This window comes from Cydia fagiglandana, chromosome 19 (assembly GCF_963556715.1).
Source record: "Cydia fagiglandana chromosome 19, ilCydFagi1.1, whole genome shotgun sequence".
Lineage (NCBI taxonomy): Eukaryota > Metazoa > Arthropoda > Insecta > Lepidoptera > Tortricidae > Cydia > Cydia fagiglandana.
This window is the reverse complement of record NC_085950.1, coordinates 11,240,770-11,268,183: the sequence shown is the minus strand read 5'-3', so window position 1 is coordinate 11,268,183 and position 27,414 is coordinate 11,240,770. Positions and strand designations below refer to the sequence as shown.

Below are 27,414 nucleotides of genomic sequence, written 5' to 3'. Positions count from 1 at the left end.
GGTTTTTTTTTATTTATCTGCGTAGTCTATCGCCCCCAAGCCTTCACAGCATCGACTGCGGATCGACTTACTACTAAACTATCCGTGTACAGTAAACAATATAAATCACATGATAATTTCGCTAACTACCCTTAACGTAGGTCACTTTAAAGAGTTAATGCACGATATCACACAGAGCTCCCGGCACCTCGATCTGTAACAAAAGAAAAATAAAATTAAAAATATTCAAAAAAAAACTAAAATTTAAAAATATCAAAGGAATCTTCGAAAGGCTAAATAGCTTCTTAAATATCACACAGATACCTATGAACTTTAAAATCACTTTCAAAAGGTCACCTTTCAAACAAATATTAAACTAAATTGAATGAATATCTACGTCATTAATTTCAGTAGGCTTATCATGGATGACTTTATCCACGTGATAAAATAACCGTCACATTTTAATACCACGGGATTGAGTGACGGACATAATTTTATCACGCTGTCACGTAGTAAAGAACAACCATAATGCCTATTCGTAATTCCGTACAGTACAGGGGTCTGATATCCTTCGTTTGTGGTTATACACTTTCTTCGCTTTAAAATTCCGAATTCTATTTTAGAAAATCGTGACACAACAAGTGCGACAGGCACATTTCTGGTGTCTGTATTTGAAACCCCATATCTACAACTCGTACAAGTAGGTATTTATACAATTGATCGAGTACGGATTTTAAACAGGTACATCGGATATGTTGGACAGAAAGGCTTTTCAAGTAGTGTTATTGCCAAAGTTTTCTGACATCAGCAGGCTTATTATGGATAATTTAATCGACGTGATAAAATAACTGCCACTTTTAACACCGCGGGATAAAAAGTGACGGACACCGTTTTATCACGCTATGTCACGTATTGTATTGTATTGTAAAGATATCTATGATGGCAGTACCACACTTTGTTCATTGCAAATGTCAGATTGGTCCGAGTCTTGACATCCGGTTGCAGCTCGAAAGGTCCTGCCGGTTTGTGTTTGAAGTTAAATAGTTACTGCGGCGCAGTTAATTATCAATTAGGGCGCGGTATTTAAGGCCTGCAGTAGAATAAGGATACAAGAGACGAGAGATAGACATCATAAACTTAACAGCTCTCCTCAAAAATTAAGAAAGGTAGAGTCAGTCCATGAAAAGTCTGCAGCGGATTTGATAGCCCACGCAGTGCACGTGTTATTTTAGACGTCAAACTTCTATGAAATTATGACGTATAAATGACACTTGCACTGTGTGGGCTATCAAATCCGCTGCAGACTTTTCTTGGTCCGACTCTGAAAGGTACTATCAAGAATTTGTAAACTTGCTTAAAACATTTATTAAGCTTATTTATTTTATTTAAACTTTATCGCACAAAAGAATATTTATCGTACAAAAGGCGGACTTAAATCCTAAGCCCAAAGTTTATAGTTTATATTATAATAAATGAGATTTTTCTATTTATGAAGTGAGCACTTATTTCTCTGACTGGATGGTCTGACACACTTCGATGACCGCAGGCCTATTTACTAAACTTTGGACATCTAAACTGGTTCACTTAAGACGATGCCGTAAGCGATCACCAGGCCATAGTCACTCGTTCTCCACCAGTTCCCAATCAGGCCATTCTATAAAATTCGCTCACCAAAATCTCAGCAACTGTGCCGGTTACATAACCGCGGAAGCGCCGCGACCGACTTTCACACTTATGCAACTCCAAAACTTATGCAAGACCAACAGACCCAATGTCCCACTGAGTTACATAATGCTAAACTTGACTGATGGAAAGTGGCGCGCGGGAAATGTCAATAATGACCACTGACACACATTTTGGTGATGACTTGGATTTTGATGCTGTTGCAGAAATAGTAAAAAATCTTCCGAAGGTCACGGAAGATGGATTATACTTTGCAAGTGTATTAGAAAAGGTTTTAAATCGTAAACCATTCACGACATATTATTAGCAATATTCTACTATACTAATGCCTATTATACTAATATCATAAATGCGATTATAACTCTGTATGGTCTGTCTGTAGCCATAGGTACCTATTGATAAAAGTTGGTATGGAGATAGTTTGAAGTACAATTTTCTCCATAATCACCTTCGGTCTTCATAAGCAGACCAGCCTGATAGTACGGTTAAGAAATATGATTTCTGTGCCACGTCATATCTAAATTATCTAGTCACAGTGACAATAATGTGAGATCCCTAGCGGCTTTCATATTGATTATAACTTTGACGAAGCGCTATATTGCGAAAACTAATTCACAATGCATCTCTTCGTCTGACTGCTGCAAGTGAGATGCACTGCAGTTTAAGTTGACGCAGTCGTCGCTAGCGGTTAAGGCGTAAAACTCGTGATGAGGATGAGGGATACCAATGTCCAAGTTGCGAAAAGTTTCCAATAAGTTGGTAAAGTTCACTGAAATTTTAGGGAAACTTCATAGGAAAATAAAGGAACCTTTAATTTTGGAAACGGAATATTCATTATTTCAATTCCTATACAAAAATAAGAGAAATTTCCGAAATTTTTCAATGTGAAAATTCCGCAATTTTGCCTTCCCACTACTACTCTAAAATTGCTTAAATTTAAATTGATGTCTAAAATTTTAACTTAACTTCTGGCTCAAAACTTGCTTGCAACAAATAAATTCCATCGAAAGTTTATTAAAACATTATAAAAAAAGTATACATTCAAAAGTATGTCTCTCTTCTCATATCAGGTAGTCCCGGAAGCTGGGAGCATGTATCTCTAACGCTAGAGTTCATTAACCCCTAATTGCACTGCAGATGACGTTAAAATAACATACGGCCCAATTCGAATTTTAAGATACTTACGTCAGTTAATAGATCTAGAAACGATATGGATTAGATATGTCAGTGTCAAATGTGACGTCCTCTTGTTCGAACAAAATCGTCACTTTTGACACTGACACATCTAATCCATATCTTTTCTAGATCTGTTAATCGACGTATCTTAAAATTCGAATCGGGCAGTTAATCATTTGGAACTAGCAAGAGACTTTAAGGTTTGTAAGGATTTTATACTTTTGTTAACATCATCATCAAGTAAAACAATATATGTACCTACAAGTATGACTGTTACTGTACGGGTCAATAGTTTTTACAGTTTAATTATGGATCAATAGTTTTAATAATTTAACTAAAATTATATTTAATTTTTATACCTGTATCTGTAGTAATCTCTGTCTCTGTAGTATTTATTTGTATAGCTTATAGTTGCGCTCTCTCGAAAGGGTCTTCACGGAAGACCAGCGTCGGGGACCTCAAAGGTTGTTGGCATTATGCTGAGTGGAGACCATTTCAGAAACGCTTTATAACTAATCAAGTCAGTGTTGTTGTTATTAGTTAAGTTTAAATTAAGCGTTTTTGAATAAAGCATCTTCTATTCTATTATATTCTATTCCATCATTGGCCACAGCATCTTTGCAGATGATAGTTGCAGCGACTAAAGAAGGTATTTTGAGGAGATAGTCTACACCTACAGCCTTCACACATACACACATTATATACATATTTGTGCATTACTGTGCAGATTTTTTGATTTTTTTAAATAAAAGTTATTATAGCATTTATAACATCAAGTCAATGGGTTGTAGAATCAATCTGTGCTTAGATTTGACATATTTCCTGTATTGCCTGTTTATTTCTTGAAAATGAATTCGCTACAACTGCATTTGTTACACCTGCTTGATTCTCAAAAGTATTGTCATTGCGTTGTTATTTGTTTGAAGTGTTAAAAGTTGTAAGGATATAATTATAAAAGCTTATCAGATCTTCACAATCGGTAATGAAGTGATCAATATTACATATTTTCTGAAACCAGTATCACTCATTGTATTGCGCAAGAAACATATTCGTTGCCTTCTTATTAGAAATATTAGAATAGTGTTGAATTAATTTGTACCACCTCTAAAGTAACACCTAATTAAACAATAAAGTATCGTCAAAATTAATTCATGTTTGGCAGTGTAATCGGGTAACAAACCCTTACTAGGGAATGCAAATCGGTTATTTTTTGTATGGAAATAACCGCGGTTTCGGTTAATAACCGATTATTTCCATACAAAAAATAACCGATTTGCATTCCCTAACCTTTACACTGCCAATAATGTTTTTTCGAAGTCAGTTAAAAATATAAACTGAAATAGATGTCATATACTTATAGCCGGTCAAGCAAGTATGACAGTAGAAAAATGTGCAAAATTAAATTGTTCTTTGGGACGATTACGCTTCGCACCTACATTTTTAACCGCTTTTTTTCTACAGACGGAAATTGCTTCACACACTATACGTACTAAAGCAAGAGCAAGCGAAAGATTCCAAAATTGAACCACGAGCGTAGCGAGTGGTTCGAAGAATGGAATCTTGAGCGTTGCGAGGGTTTCAAGGCACGAGGGTTAAACAAAATTTGCCCCCGAGTGAAACACAAAATTTTTCACCACACATAAAATATTAAATGAAAATATCAAACAAAATCGAACCAAATCAAATCCAAATGAATGTTATTAAATATTTATCATCCAAAATCATCATTTAAAAGTCAATTCTACCAGCAAACATAAGAAAACAACTCAAAATTTGCTGATTACTTTGCCTCACATGTGAATAAAATGCAACTTTGCTATCAGTTTTTGAAGTGCAAAAGCCTTGCCGAGCTGCGTTGCGTTCCATTCTTTCTTTCAACTCGGCCATTCTGTCGCACGCTTTCTTTCATCCTCTAAGCTTATCGCGCGGCGCTATCAAAGTGCATCAGATCCGAGTGCAACGGCCGGTTTCGGGGGTCGATGAACCAGCTGTGTGATTTTTTTTTCGATGCGCGTACAGAGTGCGCGAGTTCTATGACCTTGGAATGCGTGAGAATAATTAGTTTTTTTTATAGAAATTAGAACATGGTCGTTTGTCATGTTAAGTATTGTGTATTCCTTTAGTTTTGCTTGGCTGTTAATTTTATAGGATAAATTGTAGAAATGGAATGGTGCCGGTAAAATTGAACAGTTTTACGGTAGATGTCGCTATACGCCTCCCTAAAGCGTGTAAACAAAAAAGAATGTAAAGATTCGAACGCTTCTGGTAAACTTCGGTAGCTCAGTTGGTTAAGAGCATCCGAACCGGTGATCCGAAAGGTCGCAAGATCGAATTTCCCTGGAGCGATGAATATTTCCTTTAATATATATTTTTTAATAAAATACTTGATAAAAAAAGTTTTTATGAGTGATGTTGTTTTTTAAGTAGATATTTATTTATTAGTCAAATAAGTACCACAGCATTACAGTAAAACCAAGGCACTGTGAAACTACAAAAAAAATACAATACAAAGAAACTACAAATAAAAACCAAAGACAAATTAAATATTAGATATGGATTAATGCAAGGTTGACTAATTGATATACTTAATTAAATTAGTCACCTACTTCATACAACACATTAATTATTATAATGTGATTAATGTGTAATGCTTAATGCATGAATAATTAAATATGTCTTGATATAATGCATGAACGATTAATAAACAATTATCTAATTATGAAAAGGATAAAAAAAAAACCAAATTGATTCTAAATACCGGATATGAACTTCCTAAAACTGACAATTAAGTTGGTGAATGAAACATAAAAACTACTGGAAACGACTTAATTAATTGTACTACTAAAACAACTAATTTAAATTAAAATCAGTTAATTTATCTGCATCATATCGCATAACCGCCATTGTTTTTTGTCAGAAAGTGATATAACCCCCCCTCCTCCAACCCCCTTATGCACAGGCGTTCGTAAAAGTAGGGATCAATGCAGAATTTCTTCATGCATTTTTTTTTTGTTACTACGAATACGGCACTAACAATACTATTAATTAGTGTCCGCCTAAGCCAGAGATAATATAACTCCGTATAAGATACATAAAGTCTAAGAAAAAAACGTGCCTCGGAAATCAAGAAAAAATAATTCTCGAATAGATGGCGCACATACCTTTGGCCTATTCTCGGCTAGATGGCGTTGACGACACCGTTTGATATGTAACAATTTTAACACATATCAGTGAAAGAACATGGGTCAGTATAGAACAATAAAAATTAAAAATCATTTATCCGTAAACATATTTTGATTAATTTATACATTTTAAATTTTATTTTCAGTTTTAATCTTGTGTCGATAGATGGCAGTAAATATACCGTGACTACAAAATTTACTTTGGCAATAGCCCTCTTTACTATCTATTCTCTTTGCCTAAGCTAACTTGAATTGAACAAAGTGAGGGTGTCATTATAAACGTTAAAAATATTCATAGAAAATTGAACGATGGGATTGCCACACTTTGTTACAAATGTTATGCAGAGTTGTCTTGGCTGACTGTACGTAGGTAGGTTTAGCTATAGGTTTGTCGATTCGACATAACTCGTTATGACTAACTAACAAAAGTTGAACATAATGTCGAAGTGCGTACGCGCACCGTAATGTCAATGCATCCTCGAGTCATGAATGATCGGAGGCGGTATGACGTAACGAATATGACGAAATGCCGATAAGTTGTTTTCATGAATGAGAATGTATGTCAAAAGAAAGATACTGTTGTATTGGTTGAAGTTTGGGTCCGTTTATAATGCTTACTGTTAACAGGAAGACAGGAAGATATTGTTTGTTATCTAATATATATAAATATATAAGTAATGATAAATTATGAAAGCTTTACTTTTAACTAAGTATAAGAAGGGTCGACGGCATATGATTTGTTTATATCACTACTTATCTATAATGTGCGTTATGTAGTTTTTGCAATTTACGCAAAAAACAAAATTAAAATAAAAAAAATAAGTTTCTAATTAACCTCTAGCCGCGGCATTCGTCAAACCTTGCCAAGCAAAATGAAACTTTGATTTCGTCAACACAAAGTTCAAATTAGAATGGAACAGGAGACCTTTTTATAGGTCTCTGGGCGGCTAGATGCTTCGCACGGGTAAACCTAAACAAATTATGCACCTAAACCTTAATTAAGAATCAGTCTATTGATAAGTAAAAACCGCATGAAAATCTATAGCATCGTTTTTGAGTTTATCGTGAACATACAAACACACAGACAGACGCGGCGATAGACTTTGTTTTATAAGGTGTAGTGATTCTGATTACCTACCGTTTTAAGATAAATAAATAATAATAATAATTCAGCCTATATACGTCCCACTGCTGGGCACAGGCCTCCTCTCATGCGCGAGAGGGCTTGGGCTGTAGTCCCCACGCTAGCCCAATGCGGATTGGGGACTTCACATACACTTTTGAATTTCTTCGCAGATGTATGCAGGTTTCCTCACGATGTTTTCCTTCACCGAAAAGCTAGAGTGGTAAATATCAAATGATATTTCGTACATAAGTTCCGAAAACCTCATTGGTACGAGCCAGAATTAGAACCCGCGACCTCCGGATTAAAAGTCGGGCGTCATATCCACTCGGCCACCACCGCTTCGTAATAAAAAATAAAGTTAAAATAAAATTTAAGAAAGCTACTCATACCCACTATTTATTATTGTTGTCGCAACAATTTATAAATAGGCACCTAGTTGTTATCATGATGTAATAGATACAAACGCAAATATATTTTAGGCATGCTAAAAATAAACACTAGGCTATATATAGAGAGCGATATGAACTCGGTCCAAAATGATATTATCCTTATCGGTTTAGTTGTATTTGCTGAAATTTTATTGGTTCTTTTTATCTGTCACCTTTTGTACATTCATAGGGAGATAAGATAATTATTTTGTGCGTACTATTATCCGACAGTAACAGGATTATGTACTTTCCCGTCATAATACATTGAAATGATTGAATTGATAATTATTAAATACAGAATAATTCAATTACTACTATAAACTACAGTATTATAACAATATGAAGTAAGTAATAAACCAATTTGTTAATAGAGTCATACCTAGAAAAGTGTGCAGTGATTTTCGTCGTCAAACGTCAAACTTCTATGAAATTATGACGTGTAAATAACACTTGCACTGCGTGGGCTATCAAAATCGCTGCAGACTTTCTTGGTCTAACTCTATTACTTACTAAGTGAAAATCATGAAATATGTGAAAAATCATTAAAATTTATAGACATGTCAACTGGCAGGTTTAACAGAATGAACTCAAACCATGAAGTTAAGAAATCACCATAATAAATGAACCTACAAAACCTACCTACAAACCTATGAAATAGCAACGCTTAAAAACGTCAACAATTGTCTGCGTACAAAAATAATCGCGCGTAAGTCGCGGCGTAAAAACGCATCGCGTCGTGACATTGCTTCGTACATCGTGACGTAACGAATGTAGGGCGCGCGGCCACGCCCCCGGTAGTTCACTGAGTGAAAGTGCGCCGGCGCTGCGCTGTGTGAGATAAACGTAATGCGTGTCTTCCCTGCTTTATTCGAAGCTAACCTGTGAATAGTATCTCTTGTTATTGATTTTATATATTTTAAAAATTACGCTTCCACGTATTACACACGCATTTATGTTTGCTTTTTGTATTGTTTTCGGAAGCGTAATTTTTCAATTTTTGCTTTTAATATAAAATATGTAATATCACCCGCAGACGTATCCGTATGTTTAAAAAAAATGATTTTTGTTCTTGAATTTGAAACCTTTCCTTAATTATTAATTGTAGTCTGGCAAACCAATGTGTCAGTACAAAAAGGCCAGAAATTCAAAATTTGTATGGAACTCGACCTTTTTCATAATATGTCACCTTTCCCTACTGACTACTGCTTTACCAGACTATTGTTAATGTTACTTTTGTTTATATAATCAAAACACAAAGACCAAACCAAACCGGGACTGAGAAACTGGAGTCAAACCGGGGATCCGGCAGATCTTATTGACGGTGGGAAAACTCTATTTTGAAAGGCCAGATGTGGCATAAATCCGGGACGAATGGAAGAGTGGTGAGACTTTTGCCAGTGAGACACAATATGCTTCGTATAATTAATATATGCAATAATAGCAAGTAATATAATTAATAATTATGTACCTATGGGCATTTAGTTCCAATAGGTACTTCTAATAGTTTTGATATAAGTTGCACCTGAGATACAGCAATTTCTCTTAGGCTTAACTATGAATATAAAATTAAGCTATGACAGCTCTAAGTCAAGCACAGTTTGCTTCAGATTTTAATTATATAGTACAGTCGCCATCAATAGAGGCGTGTTCAGATATTTGTGAGCGCCTTGGCTGCTCCGATACATCTGATGGTGGCTATACCAATATGATCTGTGTAACGTCCTCTAGCCTACAGTTGCATGTAGTTGTCTGGCATGTCATACTTGTATATTCTGAACTCCTGGTATTTAAAAATAAATATATTGCGCAAAGCACGTTTTACGTTTACGCATCGAATACTACACGTAACCGGCCTAACAGTAGTATCTTCTATCCTCCTACGTTGATGAGGTATACATAGATAATAGTCCTCTAAAATTCAATATTCGTTCAATTTTATGCACGCCTAGTATAAAACTACATAACCACCAGCAGTAAGTCTCTGTGCTCAATCACAACGCTATCTTGTTCTGATATCCTGGTACCTGTACATGAATATATGCGGGCATGAAAACATGTGAGATAACCACACTACACAAGTACACACACATATATGTTGGTATAAGCCAGCATTATAGTCCGACCGTAAAAAGTCTGCAGCGATTTTGATAGCCCACGTAGTGCAAGTGTCATTTTAAACGTCAAACTTCTATGAAATTATGACGTATACATAACACTTACACTGCGTGGGCTATCAAATCCGCTGCAGACTTTGTTCGGTGCGACTCTATGTATTTGTACGTACGAGTATATGTATATCTATGGTGTGTCTTGAGGAGTTTATATAAAGATACTAAGAGCACAGAAAATGCGCTCCTACTTGTTGAGTACTAGGGAATCATGGTACTAAGATGTTTATAGTTTCGTCATATCATATGGTTGACAATTTTGTCAAACATTCCTTCCACTATTTACCTAGGAAAAGGTTAGGAGTTATAACATCAAACCAAATTAAAGATAAATATCCTTACCACGAGTTTGACAATGACACATTTGCTAGCGACTGGGTGGTAAGCGATCACCGTAGCCTATGAACGCTCGCAACTCCAACTGAGTCACGTACGCGTTGCCGATCCTTTTAAATATTATTCTTCAGTCATCAAATTACCCTCAAAATGCCTTGTTGACTATGGAACCTTAATAATTATATTGTAAATTTTATAAAAAGTATTGATTCTCATCATAACAATGATAAACAAAAGAGTCCCTTCATTGCGAAGCTGATTCACGGCCGTAAAAATAGAATTAGATAAACTGCATGAGTAAATAAACAACGCTCACTCACACGCAATACCTATCTCTGCTACAGTAAGGCTGACTCATGCTAGACCCGGCAGGGGCCGGGCCGGAGCTACAGGCGCTTCGTTTTCTATAGAAAGCACCAAGCATTTCTAAACCGGTTCAGGGGCTTAAAGGAAGACTTACGCTAAACCGGGCCGACCCTGGGCCGAGGCGTCCAATCTTGATCTAACTCTAAAGCTGGTCGATACCACCGGTGACCAGAGAGCTGGCAGCTTTCTCTCGCAGCGCATCAGTATTGCCATTCAGTAAGGGAATGCTGCCAGCATCTTTGGCACGATACCGCGGGGGCCTTTTTTAGATTTATTTTAATTTTAATTAGTTCAGTTTTTTAATTTTAGTTTGTACTGTACCCTAATATGTAGATTACTCTAAAATAAGCATTGACAATTAACACACTAGGGAAAAACTACTAAACATCAATAGGTATATTCAAACATAAACACGTGGTTAAATCAAAGCAGAAAACGCCGCTGAAAAAGTTATAACAACTTCAGCAACATGAAAAACAAGTCGCCAGTTATCTAAAGAATTTTATCTTGAGTGCGTCGGAAACAGGGAATATACTCTCACACTCTCCCACTGAGATAACTGGTAACTAACCGTAACTACGGCGTGTATTTTTTAAAAAGGTGGATTTATAGCGCTACCAGTAAGGTTATGTTACCAAAAACCGGGCAAGTGCAAGTCGGACTCGCGCACGAAGGGTTCCGTACCATAAAGCAAAAAAAAACGGGAAAAAATGCAAAAAGAAAACGGTCACCCATCCAAGTACTGACCACGCCCGACGTTGCTTAACTTTGGTCAAATATCACGTTTGCTGTATGGGAGCCCCACTTAAATCTTTATTTTATTCTGTTTTTAGTATTTGTTGTTATAGCGGCAACAAAAATACATCATCTGTGAAAATTTCAACTGTCTAGCTATCACGGTTCGTGAGATACAGCCTGGTGACAGACAGACGGACAGACGGACGGACGGACGGACAGCGAAGTCTTAGTAATAGGGTCCCGTTTTACCCTTTGGGTACGGAACCCTAAAAACGGTTGAAAATGGTAGAACCGTACTTAATATATGAACTGAAATAAATGTTTGCATAACAGTAACAAAATATTTCGTTACTACTAACACATTTATTGGAACTTGTGAACTTTCATCTCGTTTATTTTCAACTTTACGGCATAAATGAAGAGGACTAAACGAGATGATGAAAATATTTTGAATTTGTCGCTGTTTTTCAAATTTAATTTCCATAATATCGATCCTAGAAGAAAAATTGGGAGGACCAGACTTGTAGAGAATCAAATTACCTACAATTTTTGTCCTCACGGTTTTACTGTAAAATCAAAAATGGCCGAGTTATTCAAGAAAAACCGTTTTTCGAATATACACAGGAGCCTGATTCAGTCTACTTTTTGAATTTACACTCCCAGTGACCCCCCCCGAGGGACCTACGAAAAAAAATCCAAGAACTGATTATTCACAGGTCAAAATCTATAATGACTGAACTACTTGGGCTCCTCCCTTCCGACGTGTCGGAGCCGGTATTGCTAAAAGGGTAAGCGCACCGTCCTTGCCACGGATTATGCAACGGTAGCCTAAAATTCGTCTCGATACTAATCAGATATATGTTTGTTTGTTTGTCTACGCATCGATAGCGCATGTGTGTCACTGTTATCTGTTGCCCTAAATAAGTATGGAGTGTTCGCTATTTCTTTATCTTTTTTAACGTGAAGCAATGTGTTGAATCGGACTTTCAGCCATGGAATTTATAAAAATGTATTTTTAATCCAGCGTATTTCGCTAGCCGTGCAAAGGGGAAACGCCAGCAGCGTGGGTACCTATGGCCTAATAGCATGTAATACCCTTAATTTTTATATTTACCTAGTTATAAGTTTGTAAATTTCTGTATCTATTTACATTTCATTTTGTAATATAATTATATTTTATAAATAAAATATATTTTATAATTAGTCCGAGTTTAGTTGTAAGGTTTCATTTTACGGTTGCTCTGGAAACCAGCGTTGTGGCACCCATTTTGGAGTTCCTTTTATCCATGAATCTAGTAGTTATACAGGGTCTTACTGACCATGGGGCTTTAAATCCAGGGCTCGATTCTACTCGCTAAACTGAGCTACTTTTAATATGGCACCAACCCCGAAATCCCAAAAAAAATGTTACTTTTTCATACATTTTGGCTGATCAGATGTCGACGTTTTCTATGGAACAGCCATAAATTATTCCCCGATTTTATGGTTGGTCCCATAGTAAATGTAGCTCAGATTAGCGAGTAAAATCAAGCCCTGGAATTAAAGCCCGATGGTCAGACACATACTGTATAACTGGATCTGGCATGAAAGGTGGGGGGAAAGTGATCGAACAGGATAGTCTTATGTGTCTTTTAATAGGTGTAGCAGCGAAAGAGCTATTATTGTTTGTCCTTGTCACAGTCTCACATTTTAATTGTTCCCCACCGTAAAGTAAAGTAAAGTAATTCTCGTCTCCGCTTCAGTAGACCGGCAGCCTATAGGACAAGAGTTGAAACTTTAAGCGCCATTTGCACCATTCCACTAACCCGGGGTTAACCGGTTAAACCTGGAGTTACCATGGTTACCAGTACAATTTGACACTGGTTAACGGTTTAACCACTAAACCCTGGGGTAGAAGGATGGTGCAAGCGGCCTAACTAAAATGGCATGCCGAACATCATCCTTCTTCTTGTCCTATTCTCTCGGAGGCAGCATATACATAGTAATGACGTATAAGTACGATGTTTAAAAATTTTCAAAACCAAAAGTTAACAAAAAACGTGCACGCCAGGCCAACGTGACGCGTCGCGGCCAACGTGAAGTGCACGACAGTCCGCGGGGAAGCCTCGCAAACTCAAAGTTCGAGGAACGTTGGTTGTTTACCTTATTTCACGGTTGCGTCGTGGACTATGTCGAAACATGGTGAAGCACATGTTTTCAGCCTTTATACGTCCCACTGCTGAGCACAGGCCTCCTCTATGCACGAGAGGGCTTGGGCTATAGTCCTCACGCTAGCCCAATGCGGATTGGGGACTTCACATACACCTTTGAACCTTTGCACCTTTTTTGTTCATATTGAGTAGCAACAAAATAATAAATTTTTTCACGCATCACCTAATGAGAAAATGGATTTTTCTTCCCTGCTACGAGGGATCAAAGTGGCCCTTTTCTCTTCAACGACATATATAACTACACCCTGGCAAAAAAGAGTAGAAATTAAAAAAAAGCAACATCGTAGTGTCGTCGTGATTGTGTCAAAACTAAGATTTTTTTATTTTCCTCATAGTTGATGTGAAAAGCAGTATGTGTCACACTCTATCAAAATTATTTCGTCTTGGGCGTTAACACTTGAATCCCTCATTACCGGAATTCTACTTTAAATCCCTCATTACGTTCGGGATTCTATTGAAGAATCCATCGCTTCATTCAGCATTCAATGTACTCCCTTGACGGAAATATATCATTTTGATTCCTTTTTTTATAAATTATTAAAATTTTATTTTGATTCCTTGTAACACAAACTACTTTGGTATGTAGTATGTATTAAAATAGTGTAATAGTGCCTACTAAAAACTAGTGTTTTTACGAAAGCGACTGCCATCTGACCTTCCAACCCAGAGGGTAAACTAGGCCTTATTGGGATTAGTCCTGTTTCTTCACGATGTTTTCCTTCACCGAAAAGCGACTGGTAAATATCAAATGATATTTCGTACATAAGTTTCGAAAAACTCACTGGTACGAGCCAGGGTTTGCACCCGCGACCTCCGGATTGCAAGCCGCACGATCTTACCGCTAGGCCACCAGCACTTAAAGATGTACAGTCAAAGAATTTAATTTACTACCCATTTTGTACTTTGTCACAGTGACAACCGTATGAGGTCTCTAGCGGCTTTCATATTGATTGTCACTGTGACAAAGTACGAAATGGGTCGGAAATTAAATTCTTTGACTGTACGTACGATGTCAAGATGAGATGAAATTGAGATTGTAAAGTTTCTTTCACTCTTCCTAACGTCACTATAAAAATCGAAAGTATTTTAGAATAATTTAAGTTGACTGAAAACTACTAGATACTTTTCCCGAGTCTTCGAGAAAGATCTCAAGATTCGTAGAACATGCAAAGTCGCGAATCGAGAACCTGTCGTCGGCGCTACGGCGTAGCGATCTACGCGCTACGCGGCCTTGAGACGCGAATTCTACGCGATTCTGAGGTGGACCATTATCTCATAATAGCGAACTTTAGGATTACATCGCTCGTAAGTCGCCGCGTACTTATCTCTTTTGCACCAATGTACATATATGTCAATGTGTATGTAAGGGGGAGGCCTATGTTCAGCAGTGGACGTCCTATGGCTGAGATGATGATGATGATGATGATATGTCATCGGGTCTCTATTGTTTCCCATAAAGTTTTAAGTCATAATGTATTGTTTGTCCGAATTTTCGTAAGTCATAATTTGGTTTTTCTCAGAAACGCGTAACTTTTCAGAATTGCAATAAAACAAATCTAACCTAACCTATCTATGAATTATGACTAATGATAATCTGACAATCATTACATTATGGCTTTCAATAATTATGTCAAACAAAGGAATCCGATATGTCATCATGTGTCAAACAAAACCAAGTACCTAATTAAAAAATATCAAATAAATATTTAACATTGTAAATCTGTACTTGTACAGAAGTAAGATTACTGCAAGTAGTGCAAGTGATGTCAAATCCCTACTTATTCATACTCCTACTAATATTATATCGAAAGTAACTGTTTCTTACCTGTTCACGATTAAACCGCTGAACCGATTTAGATGATATGTGGTATGGAGATAGTTTAAGGCCTGGAGAAGGATATAGGGATGTTATTATTAATCATCATCATCCACTCAGAAGCTAGTAATACTGGCGCTCCAATAATAAATAAGTTAATAGTCACACGACCCCGCTATGAAAAAGCGGCTCCCATACAATCGAAATTACGCTCTCAATTTAAATAAAACTACATGAAACTTGGCATGAATATATAATACGTGATTTATCTGCAGAGGGGCTACCGCGAAAACCGTTTTTCGCAAATTCCGGGATCTTTGTCTTTTACTCTAAATACTAATTAGAGTGACAGGGAAAAATGCCCGCAATTTGCGAACTTCGATTTTCGCGGTTATAGCCCAGTACTACTTTTCGCTAAAAATCTTAGAATCTATGGTCTAACTGGTTAAGCTTTCAGTAACTTATCTCTCTGTCAAAAACCTTGCACAACGTGAAAAATCGTATAGGTACCATGGGTACAAACACTATAAAATATGTGCTGTAAAATGAATATAAAACTAAAATTAATTACAATAAAATAACTAAATCTAAAAAAATTAAATATACCTATCAAAATTTTGCGCTTGGTAGGGTGCCCATCACGCAGGCAGCGTTCCCGCGCCGGATTGCTATGACCAATCTATCTGTCATTATGTTTGTGTGCGTCAACTAAGACATTAAATGTGCGTGTGTCTTCGTGTTTCGAACAGATATTATTATCTTAATCTTATGCATGTGTTACTTTTTCACTGCCCCGCAAAATTCGACAGACATTTTTATACACAAATACAACTTAAGGCTATTCCAGCAAGTATATACTAATAGGATTAATAATAATATTTTAATAAATTTTAATGTTATATAAGAACTGAATAATGTCTGACATGTAATATTTAAAACTATTATGAATAAATGTCTACGTCTATAGTCGCACCAACAAAAGTCTGAAGCGGATTTGATAGCCCACGCAGCATAAGTGTTATTTATACGTCATAATTTCATAGAAGTTTGACGTTTAAAATGACACTTGCACTGCGTGGGCTATCAAAATCGCTGCAGACTTTTTACGGTCTGACTCTATGTTTATAATGGTCGTTCTTGTCGGTATACGTCGCATTCTATCCCGCGGTGTTAAAAAGTGACAGTTATTTTATTACGTGTATAAAGCCTTCCACAATACGCCTGCTATTGTTATAAGACTTGTAAGTATATATATTCCAAGCTAAAAATAGAGCGCAAACTTTCATTTTCATCGCTTTATTACAATTACGAACAATTTCACGTATTATTCGGCATGTGACCCGACCACGTGGAAAAGTTGAAATGAATGAAGTGAACAAACTCTCGAAAATTCTTTTCAGCATTTCGCAAGCGACCGACGCCCTCCAACGTGATTAGAGTTTGGGCAACCAAAATAACATCCTACTCAGTGTTGCCAACTTGGCATAATTGATGCCAGATCTGGCATATTTTCACTTGCTTTGGCACCAAAATTTTCCATTTAGCATCTGGCATATTTTTTAGCATAATTTAGTCTAAGCCACATTTGGACCAACTTGGCAGCAGCAATATGCGCCATCGCCTTATGTGGTTCATATTTTCATATGAATTTTGACTTTTGTAGCGGATGGACGTCGACGGACTATATAATAAAGTTGGTCAAGCAGATCTTGTCAGTAGAAAAAGGCATCAAATTTGAAAAATGTATATCTTTTAAGTATCTAAGTTCAAGTTGACATTTTAGCATTTTTTGTAGCATATTTCTAAAAACTTTGGCATAATCTAGACATTAGTCTAGCATTTTTTCAAAATCCGAGTTGGCAACACTGATCCTACTTTGGCTCCTACAGTAACAGTTCCGTTGGAAATATTCTATGTATTTTTAAAATAAGATAACGTAAGAGGGGCGGTTTTTTTTGGCAAAAGGCTCGACGTAATAAAAGTTAGATTCAACGACTTGTCATCTGTGAACTGAATAAGTGAATATACTCCTTTTAGGATTACAAGAAAAGATTATGGATTACCGTAGGCAAAATTGTTCTTTATAATGCATTTTTATGATTACCGGAAAAATATAAAACTTTGCCCTTTAACAAAACTTTGCCCACCGCGTCACAGTTCGTAAAAGCGAAATAACTTAATAGTATTTACAGATACACCTTCTTTAGGTACATTCTTCAGAAATAACTTAAAAATAGTTACAGATACACTTTCTTCAGAAATATCTTAAAAGTAGTTACAGACACAGTTTCCTCGGGAATAGTATCTGTAACAATTTTTAAGTCATTTCGCTTTTACTGAACTGTGACGTGGTGGGCAAAGTTTTGTTAAAGGGCAAAGTTTTACACTTTTACGGTATTAGACGATGCCATTACGGTTTCTTCCTATTGGCGATTCTGCATTAAGGTGACAGTCCATTTCCAACGACAGCTGCACTACTGTTCATTTTACTATGGAAATTGACAATGACAGCGACGCGTTCAGTACCTGTAATGCAGCTGCGGTTAGAAATGGAATGTTACCATAAACATGAAATTATTTTCATACTTCCAATATACTAAGTCGCAATTTTATGTTAACTTTGCTTTGGCGCACTCCTAAATAACATGTCGAAGAAGAAAATATGAATCCATCAAAATATGAATTGTGCACCAATCATTTTAACGTCTTTCATTTCATAATTTGTAAATAATACAATATCCTATTTTAAACGTCAAACTTCTATGAAATTTTGATGTATAAATAACACTTGCACTGCGTATGCTATCAAAATCGCAGGAGACTTTTCTTGGTCTAACTCTCCCACGTTTGGCACTGACATAAACGTTCGCGTGAAAGTGAAATTAAAAAAAATGGAACTAAAAAAATTCCATACTAAATTGTTGCCATGGTTAAGCATTTTACGTAAAACATGTGACAGTTACGTACGAAGTGGCGCCCTCAATATTTTTTTAAATTTTTTTGTCGGACAAGAACCTACCGTACTGTTTAACTTAACCACAGAATAAATAATAGTACTACCGTACAGAAAGGAAGCTTCCTACAAAACCGAAGTTTGACAGCGGTTCAGGGTCAAATCATACTATCCCTTTCTAATATATGGCACTATCCCTTTCGGCTATTTAGGGTTGTCAAAATTTAAGTGATTATCTTATCTGTGGTCGTGCACGCAAAAGGAAGTCAAGTGGTGCCAACCCTAAAAATTGCTCGGAGCAATGCTGAGCCGAGCGGAGCCGAGTTAGGCCGAAGTCAGGAGCTTCGCACCCCTGACTTAACTATGGAACAAATAAAAAAATGTATATACATTTTAAGAACAAAACTTCTGTGAGACACTGACGTATTATAGTACATTACTACAGAGGCCGGGACGAAAGGGGTTGCCGGCCGAAGACATATAGACGGCCGAGCGAAGCGAGGCCGGATAGGTCTGAGCGCGGGCAACCCCATTTCCCGCCGAGGTATGTATAGTGCTTTTCTCAAACATGCAATGAAATAAATAAAATAAAATTCACGAAACCCAAGTTTTATTTATAGAAAAAACTAAAAGTAAACTACACCCAAAATATAACCAACACGTACCTATATCATTATCACGCGTATGTTTTACACGAGTCGTGTATTATTACTACCCGTATATTTTCATGTATCTTTGATTTTTTCGCCTTGTATCCGTCTGACTGTCGTTTTCGTCACATAAGTTTACATAGTCTTTCATGTTGATATCATGTTTCACATACATCGTTGCTTTATGCATGGAGTAAATAAGTATAATTTCCACAGTGTTGACGAATTTGTAGTTACATTCGTTTAAAATATGCCACAAAACTGTTTCTAATAAACTGTAAGCCATTTTTCTTAGTTTCTCAAATAATAACATTGCCATAAGCAACCATATACATACTTCCTCTTTGACTTGGCGGCAGAGGCAGCAAGTTATTTAAAATCAATTCTGCTTACGCTGCCAATTCCAACACCTACGATTACAATTAATATTAATTTCATTATTTCGTCGGAACTCATATTAAAGTCAAAAAATCAACAACGCACCATAAATCCAATAAAACAGAATGAATATTTTTCAACTTTACCTCCATAACAATTTAAAAAATATAACTACGCGTGTTTGAGTAGACCTTTTTACCGCTAACGTTTAGATGAAATATTTTAAATGTTTTTATTTGTGTAGTTAAATTTATAATTTAAAATTATAAAATTATAGAATGTATTATTTATTAAGTTCATGTTGATTTTATACAAATAAAACTGCAAATTATAGCAAACATTGTTTTTTGTTTTTTTTTTATAGGCGTAGTGGCAGAGTGCCATTACGAACCATAAAGCAAATACTGCCTCTAGTTTTTTTAATGGATGAATGCCACGATGCTGTGTCACAAATATCTGTGAAATGAAAATTAAAAAAGAGGACTTTGCCGGCCTAGGCCTGCAAGATGTGTATGAAATTCCATTAACGACCTTTTGTCCTAGCCGCACCTGAAACGTCATACTTCGCAGCCTATTATAAGGAACATAACATCAATATTTCATTGCATGTTTGAGAAAAATATATTAAAACGAATCACTGCCCTATTCGAACTTTAATATAGGTACGTCAATTAATAGATCTAGAAATGATATGGATTAGATGTGTCAGTGTCAAAAGTTGAAGTTTTTGTTTGAAGAAACGTCACATTTGACACTGACATATCTAATCTAAGCAGTGGTGGCCGAGTGGATATGACGCCCGACTTTCAATCCGGAGGTCGCGGGTTCAAATCCCGGCTCGTACCAATGAGTTTTTCGGAACTTATGTACGAAATATCATTTGATATTTACCACTAGCTTTTCGGTGAATGAAAACATCGTGAGGAAACCTGCATACATCTGCGAAGAAATTCAAAGGTGTATGTGAAGTCCCCAATCCGCATTGGGCTAGCGTGGGGACTATAGCCCAAGCCCTCTCGCGCATGAGAGGAGACCTGTGCTCAGCAGTGGGACGTATATAGGCTGAAATGAATGAATGAATGATATCTAATCCATATCGTTTCTAGATCCGTTAATTGACGTATCTTAAAATTCGAATCGGGCCGTCAGTCTCGTATTTTAAGTCGAAGATTTACCTACTGTTTTATTTTACGTCAGGTCTTTTAAATCAAAAGTTACATGTGCAACTTTCATTTTAACGGCCTATCTTTTAACAATTAAAACGACTAATTAAATTACAATTTGTATGTCACAAGGCTACGGTACCGTTATATCAGTTCTTCCGCCAGTTTATCAAATTCACAAAACGGCTGTGTCCCTATTTCATCGTTACGTTTTATAATGTCATAATGCGATAAATTTGCCAATCGTTAAATTTATATTTAGATTTTTTAAATTTACCAATCGTTATTTTTTTTATATTGCCAATCGTTAAATTTCAATCAAATATCAAAACCAACCAACAAACCAACGTGTCGGATAAAATTTCTGACACTCGCATATTTTAGACAACGGATGTATGAATAAAGTTTTGATATCGTTTAAAAAGGTACTTATAGGTAACTTAAAAACTAAATGTCCATGAACCTATGAACCCGAAATAGTTACAAACGTTTAAAACGACAAAAGTTCTGACGACACCGATTTCCCTACTTTCCAAAACTCCAGGGAATGTTCATGCAATAAGTTGCCAAAAATTGCAAATAATAAATCCGCAAAACAAGTGTTTGTTGTTCCTGTTTGTGTTATATATTTTATTGCAGTTTAAAATTAAAATAAATTCAATAATTATTTATTTCAGAAATTAAATTTCCATAATATATTAGTAGCTTATTATTATTAATCTTAATCTATGTTAGTGACTAACTATGTTATGTACTTTATTTAGCTTTTATAAACATGTAGGCTACTCCAGTACTCCCAGAAAGCGCCATCTATCCTGTCTGCTACAGTGGCTACGAAGTTAAGTTACGAGTTTTGCAAAAGGAATGTATTTGTGTGTTGTTACGGTAACCTCAGTGCCTGAGTCTAGCTTGTACCTGGCTGATTACTATCATTTCATCCCACGTATAACTCAATTGTCGCTCGGGGATTTTAATAAAAAAAAAATTGATGATTGCGATTCCAAAAAAAAAATCCGTCAAGTTCGTGGCCTACAAACCAACATACACAGCCGCCGAAGCTTCATTCGTTCGAGAATTCTTAAGTAATCGATTGATTGGCTAAAGCGTGTTAACAATTAGCCGTTCCAGCGAGCAGAACGAGTGGCGCAATCGCTATGTGTGTCGCCTTATGTCACGGTGCGTGCACTTGCGCATCGTACTTCCGATCGGTGAAACAAGTTAATCAAAAGGAGATTACAGCTTGCCAAAAAAGAGTAGAAATTAAAAAGTGGCAACACTGTAGTGTCGTCCCTTTCAAACCAATATATATAAGAAAACGGGACGACACTACAGTGATGCCACCTTTTAATTTCGACTCTTTTTTGCCAAGCTGTAATTAGACTCGTATTTTAAAATCAGTATGACCTTACTTATTTGTATAGCGTTTTTGTCAAAAAGCATTAATTTATTTTATGATTTATGGTCAACAAACCGGTCCGAACATGTATGCGCTGTTGTTTTTTATGTATATTTGTCTAGAAAAAATTGTGTAAATATACGAGTAGGTAGCTTTAAAAACGGTTAACGATCGAAATAAACACACTATTTTCTAAACCCAAAACAGTGTGGCATAAAGTCGTCCAAAACACAAAAGGCATATTAACGAAAAAAGTGAAAGCTAGATGGGGGCGTACAAACCACACCAAGCACCAGCACATTAAGAAACCCATATTAATGTCGCTGCAAAGAGCTCAGAGGTCAGGCTATTTTGGGCGTATACTACCAGTAAATCAAGATCTGTTGTCTAGACTGTACGTAATACATTACGGGAGTCAAGTTATTTTGGGCAAAGTTGATTTATTTTCATTAGCTCACCATTATAACGAGATATATTTCAAGAAGCACTGTTTATGGTCGCAAAGGTCTTAGCATACTGGCGATGGATGTAATCTTAAGGTGATTCATGATTGTAGGAGTATTTATGTCCTTGTTTGATTATGATAATGATTACATTTGCATTTGTGAATTCACTTCGCCCATTCATGTGTTTAATTTGTATTATTATATAAAATGCTGCGTCAGTTTGTTCTTGGTTTTCACTGGCGTCATCACATCGGTTTAGTAGGTATATGCCTATCTGTTTCCGTTCTTTCGCATTATGATAATTTTATTTGAAGTATTTAAGTAGGCCGGTTTTGGTGATCATTATATGTATTCTTTGCGTGTAATCATTGTAGGTAAGTCATTCAGTCTATACCTTGTCAGAAAAAAGCTATAAGTATGTACTTTATAATATTTACGCAGTGTTTCTTTAATCCTTCTACAGTAAAACAATTTGAACTATGGACCGCATAGTATCTCATCATAATGACGACCATACAAATCTCTGGTGACTCTAATATACTTGGTCAAGCAGATCTTGTCAGTAGAAAAAGGTGGCAAATTTGAAAAATGTAGGCGCGAACGGATAGCTTCTCATAGAAAATTTTAATTCCGCGCCTTTTTCTACTGACAAGATTTGCTTGACCATATTAATGATTGTTGTGACAAGGTACAAAGTGAACCAAAAATTAAATCGGATCACTTCACGCTCTAAACAATTATTAGTCATCTCAAAAGTGAGAGTAGAAATCAAAGTAAAAACAGAACTGGTCGTAACTTGTCTAACTCAAAATTACTTAGCACTCGATCGATGTAGCACACGGATATGATGGATTGTGACGTCAGAAGTAAGTTAGGTATTCCCACTTTCGCTGTACCTAATATTATTTAACTAGATGATAAAGAAAAGGTGGTACTAAATACTTGAACAAGTTAATGATAAATAAGTAATAGAAGAAGATAGGAAATAAGTAAAACTAAATAGAAGTGAAACTTAAAAAGCAGAGATGATAGAAATGAAATAAAATAACGAGATACGATTTCAACTCAGAACCCATTTATTCGTTTTGCTGCTGCCTATCGTAGTGAAACGAAACTGATTCTGTAACTTGTACACAATATGGTTTTAACGGTTAAAAACAAAACTCCAAGTTCGACACGAGAATACCGTTGTGATACCACTATTGTTTCGTCCATACGTAAAATACCTAGTTAAAATTAAAACCAACAAGTTACAATGTCGGAAGCCATAAAAGTAGGACGCGGCAAGCGAAAATTTTGGCAATTGCATGCAAAAGGGGACCTAGAGCAGGCCACATAGAGTCGATTATCAAAGAGCAAAGGTGACCAGTGAAAACGAAAGTTGCAAGCAGACAACGTTTTGCACAAACGAATTTGAATACTGAATTCTCGTTTCGGAAGAGTTATAATCGCGAATGTAACCGTTGACCGAATTTCATGTGACTTGTTGAATATTGCATGTCACTGGTCATTTTTTTGTTGACATAGGTCCGGGCAAAATAGAGTAGGTAGGCATATTTTATAATCAGATAAGAATTTAAAATCATACATTGGACCATGGACTGAGGAGAAAGTTGCCAGATATGATCTAACCACCCTAGAAGTGGGTGCAAAATGGGGTAGCGTTTTTTTTGTCCGAGCCCCAAATTGTTTTCGTGTCACTCAGCCAGTGTATGTACAAAGAACGCAGAAATTTTGAAAAATATGATGGTCTAGTGTTTTTATAACAAGTTCTTGATTTGTTTTCTGTAATATTCCAAAATATCGGTCCTCGTAAATAAACTTTACAAAAATATAGACTCACATTGTAATACAAAAATAAATAAAAATGTTACTCCTTGTAGAGTTGTAAATCACGATAGTAAATTGGATACCTATAAAGATAAGATTAAAACGGATGAAAGAACTTGCTTAAAGTGTGATACAGACGAAGTTTTAGAGCAGGAGAAAATAATATAGCTACGATTATAAAGATTGGTGACTAATAAGCTGTAATCTACTGTATAATAATTATTCATTTCGATTGAATAAATACTGTGAACTCGTTAGTTAAACGTATGTAGTTAAACAGTAAAAAATAATGAACTTACAAAATCATACATCTTTATATGCATTTTTTTGTTAGACAGGGTACTTTTAAAAATATTACTCTTAATTTCCTGTCTTTTTGTTTCTTTTTTCTTTCTTTTTTATTACATTAATTTACTTTCTTTGTCTCATAATTTATTTATTTCCGACGCTATCATAAATCTCATCCCAAAAACGTCAAAATGCACTTAACCGATTAGACAGTTACTGAATAATAGCAAACAAAAAATAAATTGATAAAAAAATTGCATGCCGCAGCAAATATGCCGTATTTTCAACTGAAAACCCAATCAAATACCTTCGACAATGGGAACAAGATGCTAAATTGAATGAGTTTTGGAAAGCAGATACGGTCAATATGTTTAGCGCGGCAGAATTTGCGATAATTGTTAGCATTTCGTTACACTTGCAAACTGCATACTTTGCAGGATGTACTCATTGACCCAATTGCAATTTGTGATTTTACATCTACATTTCTCTACGTTTATAACAGCATTTTCGCAGTTGGTGAACCAAATTTTCTTATTGGAAAACAAATTTTATATATTTTCGATAATCAATCGTTCATTCACATGCCAATCTTAGAAATGCATATTTGCAATGCATATTTTATGAGCCCAAGTTGACATGTAAATACCGACAAAAGCTAGCTAAAACCAAATTCTTACATTTACATCGAACATTCTTATTGTGCGTGGTATGTCGTGAAACGTCGTCATTGGTGAAATCCCTCCTGCCAAATCCTACAAGAGGGGAAAGCCTTAATAAAAAAAGAAAACCTCACTGAAAGAAAGCCGAAGATGAAAGTGTAAGATGAACTACGCTAAATCTTAATCAACGGAAATTCTTTAGATATGAATATAAACCTCCCCCAAGGAACCACTCTTGCATCACATCCTTAAACCAATGTTTAAATCCTGTTTCAACAGTTCGACACGTGTTTTCTTCCAAAATTTTACATATGAGTGTCTCTTTAAAACCCCAATCACATCAGGTCCTACCATTTTTGTATTTAGAAAGCGACAGTACATTTGGTTACCATAATCCTTGTTCATGCTGTATTCAATTTTGGATTCTATAGTAATACATTTATGGTGTACATTTGCGGTTTGGATAAAACGTGTCTCTGGTCACGTTGGCGGTGTTTGGGAAATTTGATAGTATCTTTAAAGCATTGCGATTGGAGTACAAGATTTCCTTAAAGTTTATTGTAGTTTTTGATGTGAATTTTCACTTTTTCAGATATTATACATTTATATTCACATACATTCACGTTTTCACATCGACCTAAAACGGGCAGAACCATGGATATAATAAGTTACAATGAAGAAGAACTTCGTGAAAATTATTTTTCCAAAGTTTTTGATTATTATTTACAAAATTGCAAAACCCAATTTTGACATTGACGTTTGGCAAATGAGTTTCATCTAACTTAAGCTATAGCTTGAGTTTAAGAGCGGTTTACTTTTACTCTAATTTCAGTTCAATTATCAGAGTTATTTGTTCTGAGTAGATTTGATTTAGTTTCTCTGGTTGCAGCAAGTACTTAATGTTTTAGTTAACTCACACGTGACATTATTATTGAAAAGCACGTGCTTCGATTCATAATCGTTGAATAACTATTTTCTCGCGCCAACTATTACAACAAATCTCACACGTGAGCCGATGACTAAAAAGAAAGCTAAATCATTAATGTAATGTTTCCATTACGCCTCCTAATAACACAGACTTAATCATTGCGCTGATGGCGATTTCCGAAAAACTCCTCATTAGGGTCATTAGAATTCTCACTAATTTGGAACCTCTTAATCACTCCAAACACAGCAAAACAGATCCAATCGATACAAACACTGCACACATTCAAATGCAATAAGTATATTACGTAACTCATCCATAAAAAAACCCTTTTTTCTATTCACCATGTGATTTACGACTTTCCGCGCTCACACTGAAACGAGGGCACCCACACAAACACAACTTTCTGTAACAAGTTGACAACGCAACACACACTCACCTATGGTCAGAGCGTGTGGTCGGGCGCGTGCGGCGCCCCGAGCTGCAGCATGCTGCGGCACAGCTCCGTGATCTCCGGGTGATTCAAGTTGATCAGATGCACATACATTTGTTTATGTAAACTCAGTTCCCCAGACACCGCCTCCAACCGCTTCAGCAGCGCGTCTTTCTCTCTCAACAGGGTCTTCACCTTCTCTTCTACCTCTCTAGAGCGCACTTTAGCTTTCTCGCGAGATTTTCTGACAGCTATGTTGTTGCGCTCACGTCTCCTTCTGTATTCATCTGTGCCTTTGTCTACGGATTTTCCGGAGGTGCGTCTCGATGGGGTCGGTTTGTGTTTGAGTAGGGGAGGCAGGAGCGGTGCTCCGAGCGGCGGTAAGGAGGTAAATCCTCCACCATATGGACCGCTGACGCCTACGGGCGGCTGGGGGTTGTACTGGCCTGTATATTGAGCGCAACTGACGTTTCGCCTAAAATCATGTGGCTCAGGCGGTTCCTCCTTTATGGGTGGCTGTTGTTCGTGCGCCGCGGTAGCCGGCACGGGCGCGTATGATGCTCCCGAGTGTACCGGCTGCGGCATGTAAGCCAGAGTGGTCCGTGTGAAGTGTCGCGGCTGAGGAGAGCGGCCGCCCGGCAGGATCTCCTGGAAGAGCGCCATGGTCTCCTCTCCCCGGAACTGGTCCTCGATGAGGTGCTGCAGGTCCAGACTGATCTCCTGGCCATTGAGCTCGTCCAGGTCCGGGGGCGGGAAGGGCGCGCGCTTGTCATCTCCGACCTTCTTGAGATCGGGTTGCGGTGGCGGCGGCGGCGCGCCGGTCGCATCGTACATCTGTGGGGAGTCCATCCCACCGCCCGGGCCGCAAGCGGGCCCAGCGGCGCCGGCGGCCCGAGCCTCCACTTCAAAGCACTGGGAAGCCGTCACTTAATCACATGCACCGTGGTTGGTATCCGAGTCTTCGCTGGCACTGATCGCGTGTATTTGTGCGGAGCGGACAGAAAGGGCGCGTGCGGACGCGACGGCGGCGAGGCGCGGACTGGCGCAGCGCGCGCGCCGGCCGGCCGCCCCGGAAGGAAGCACTC

At 37.0% G+C, this 27,414-nt stretch overlaps 1 protein-coding gene across 1 annotated transcript; it reads right to left on the bottom strand.

Annotated features, from left to right (window-relative positions):
• Positions 1–27,378, bottom strand: LOC134673764 (CCAAT/enhancer-binding protein-like). The gene is made up of 2 exons (XM_063531785.1): positions 26,336–27,378; positions 1–193 (listed from the first exon to the last, which is right to left on the bottom strand). Exon 1 carries the CDS (start codon positions 27,176–27,178, stop codon positions 26,342–26,344), a length of 837 nt encoding a protein of 278 aa, XP_063387855.1. The 5' UTR covers positions 27,179–27,378; the 3' UTR covers positions 1–193; positions 26,336–26,341.
• Positions 27,379–27,414: the final 36 nt, after the last annotated feature.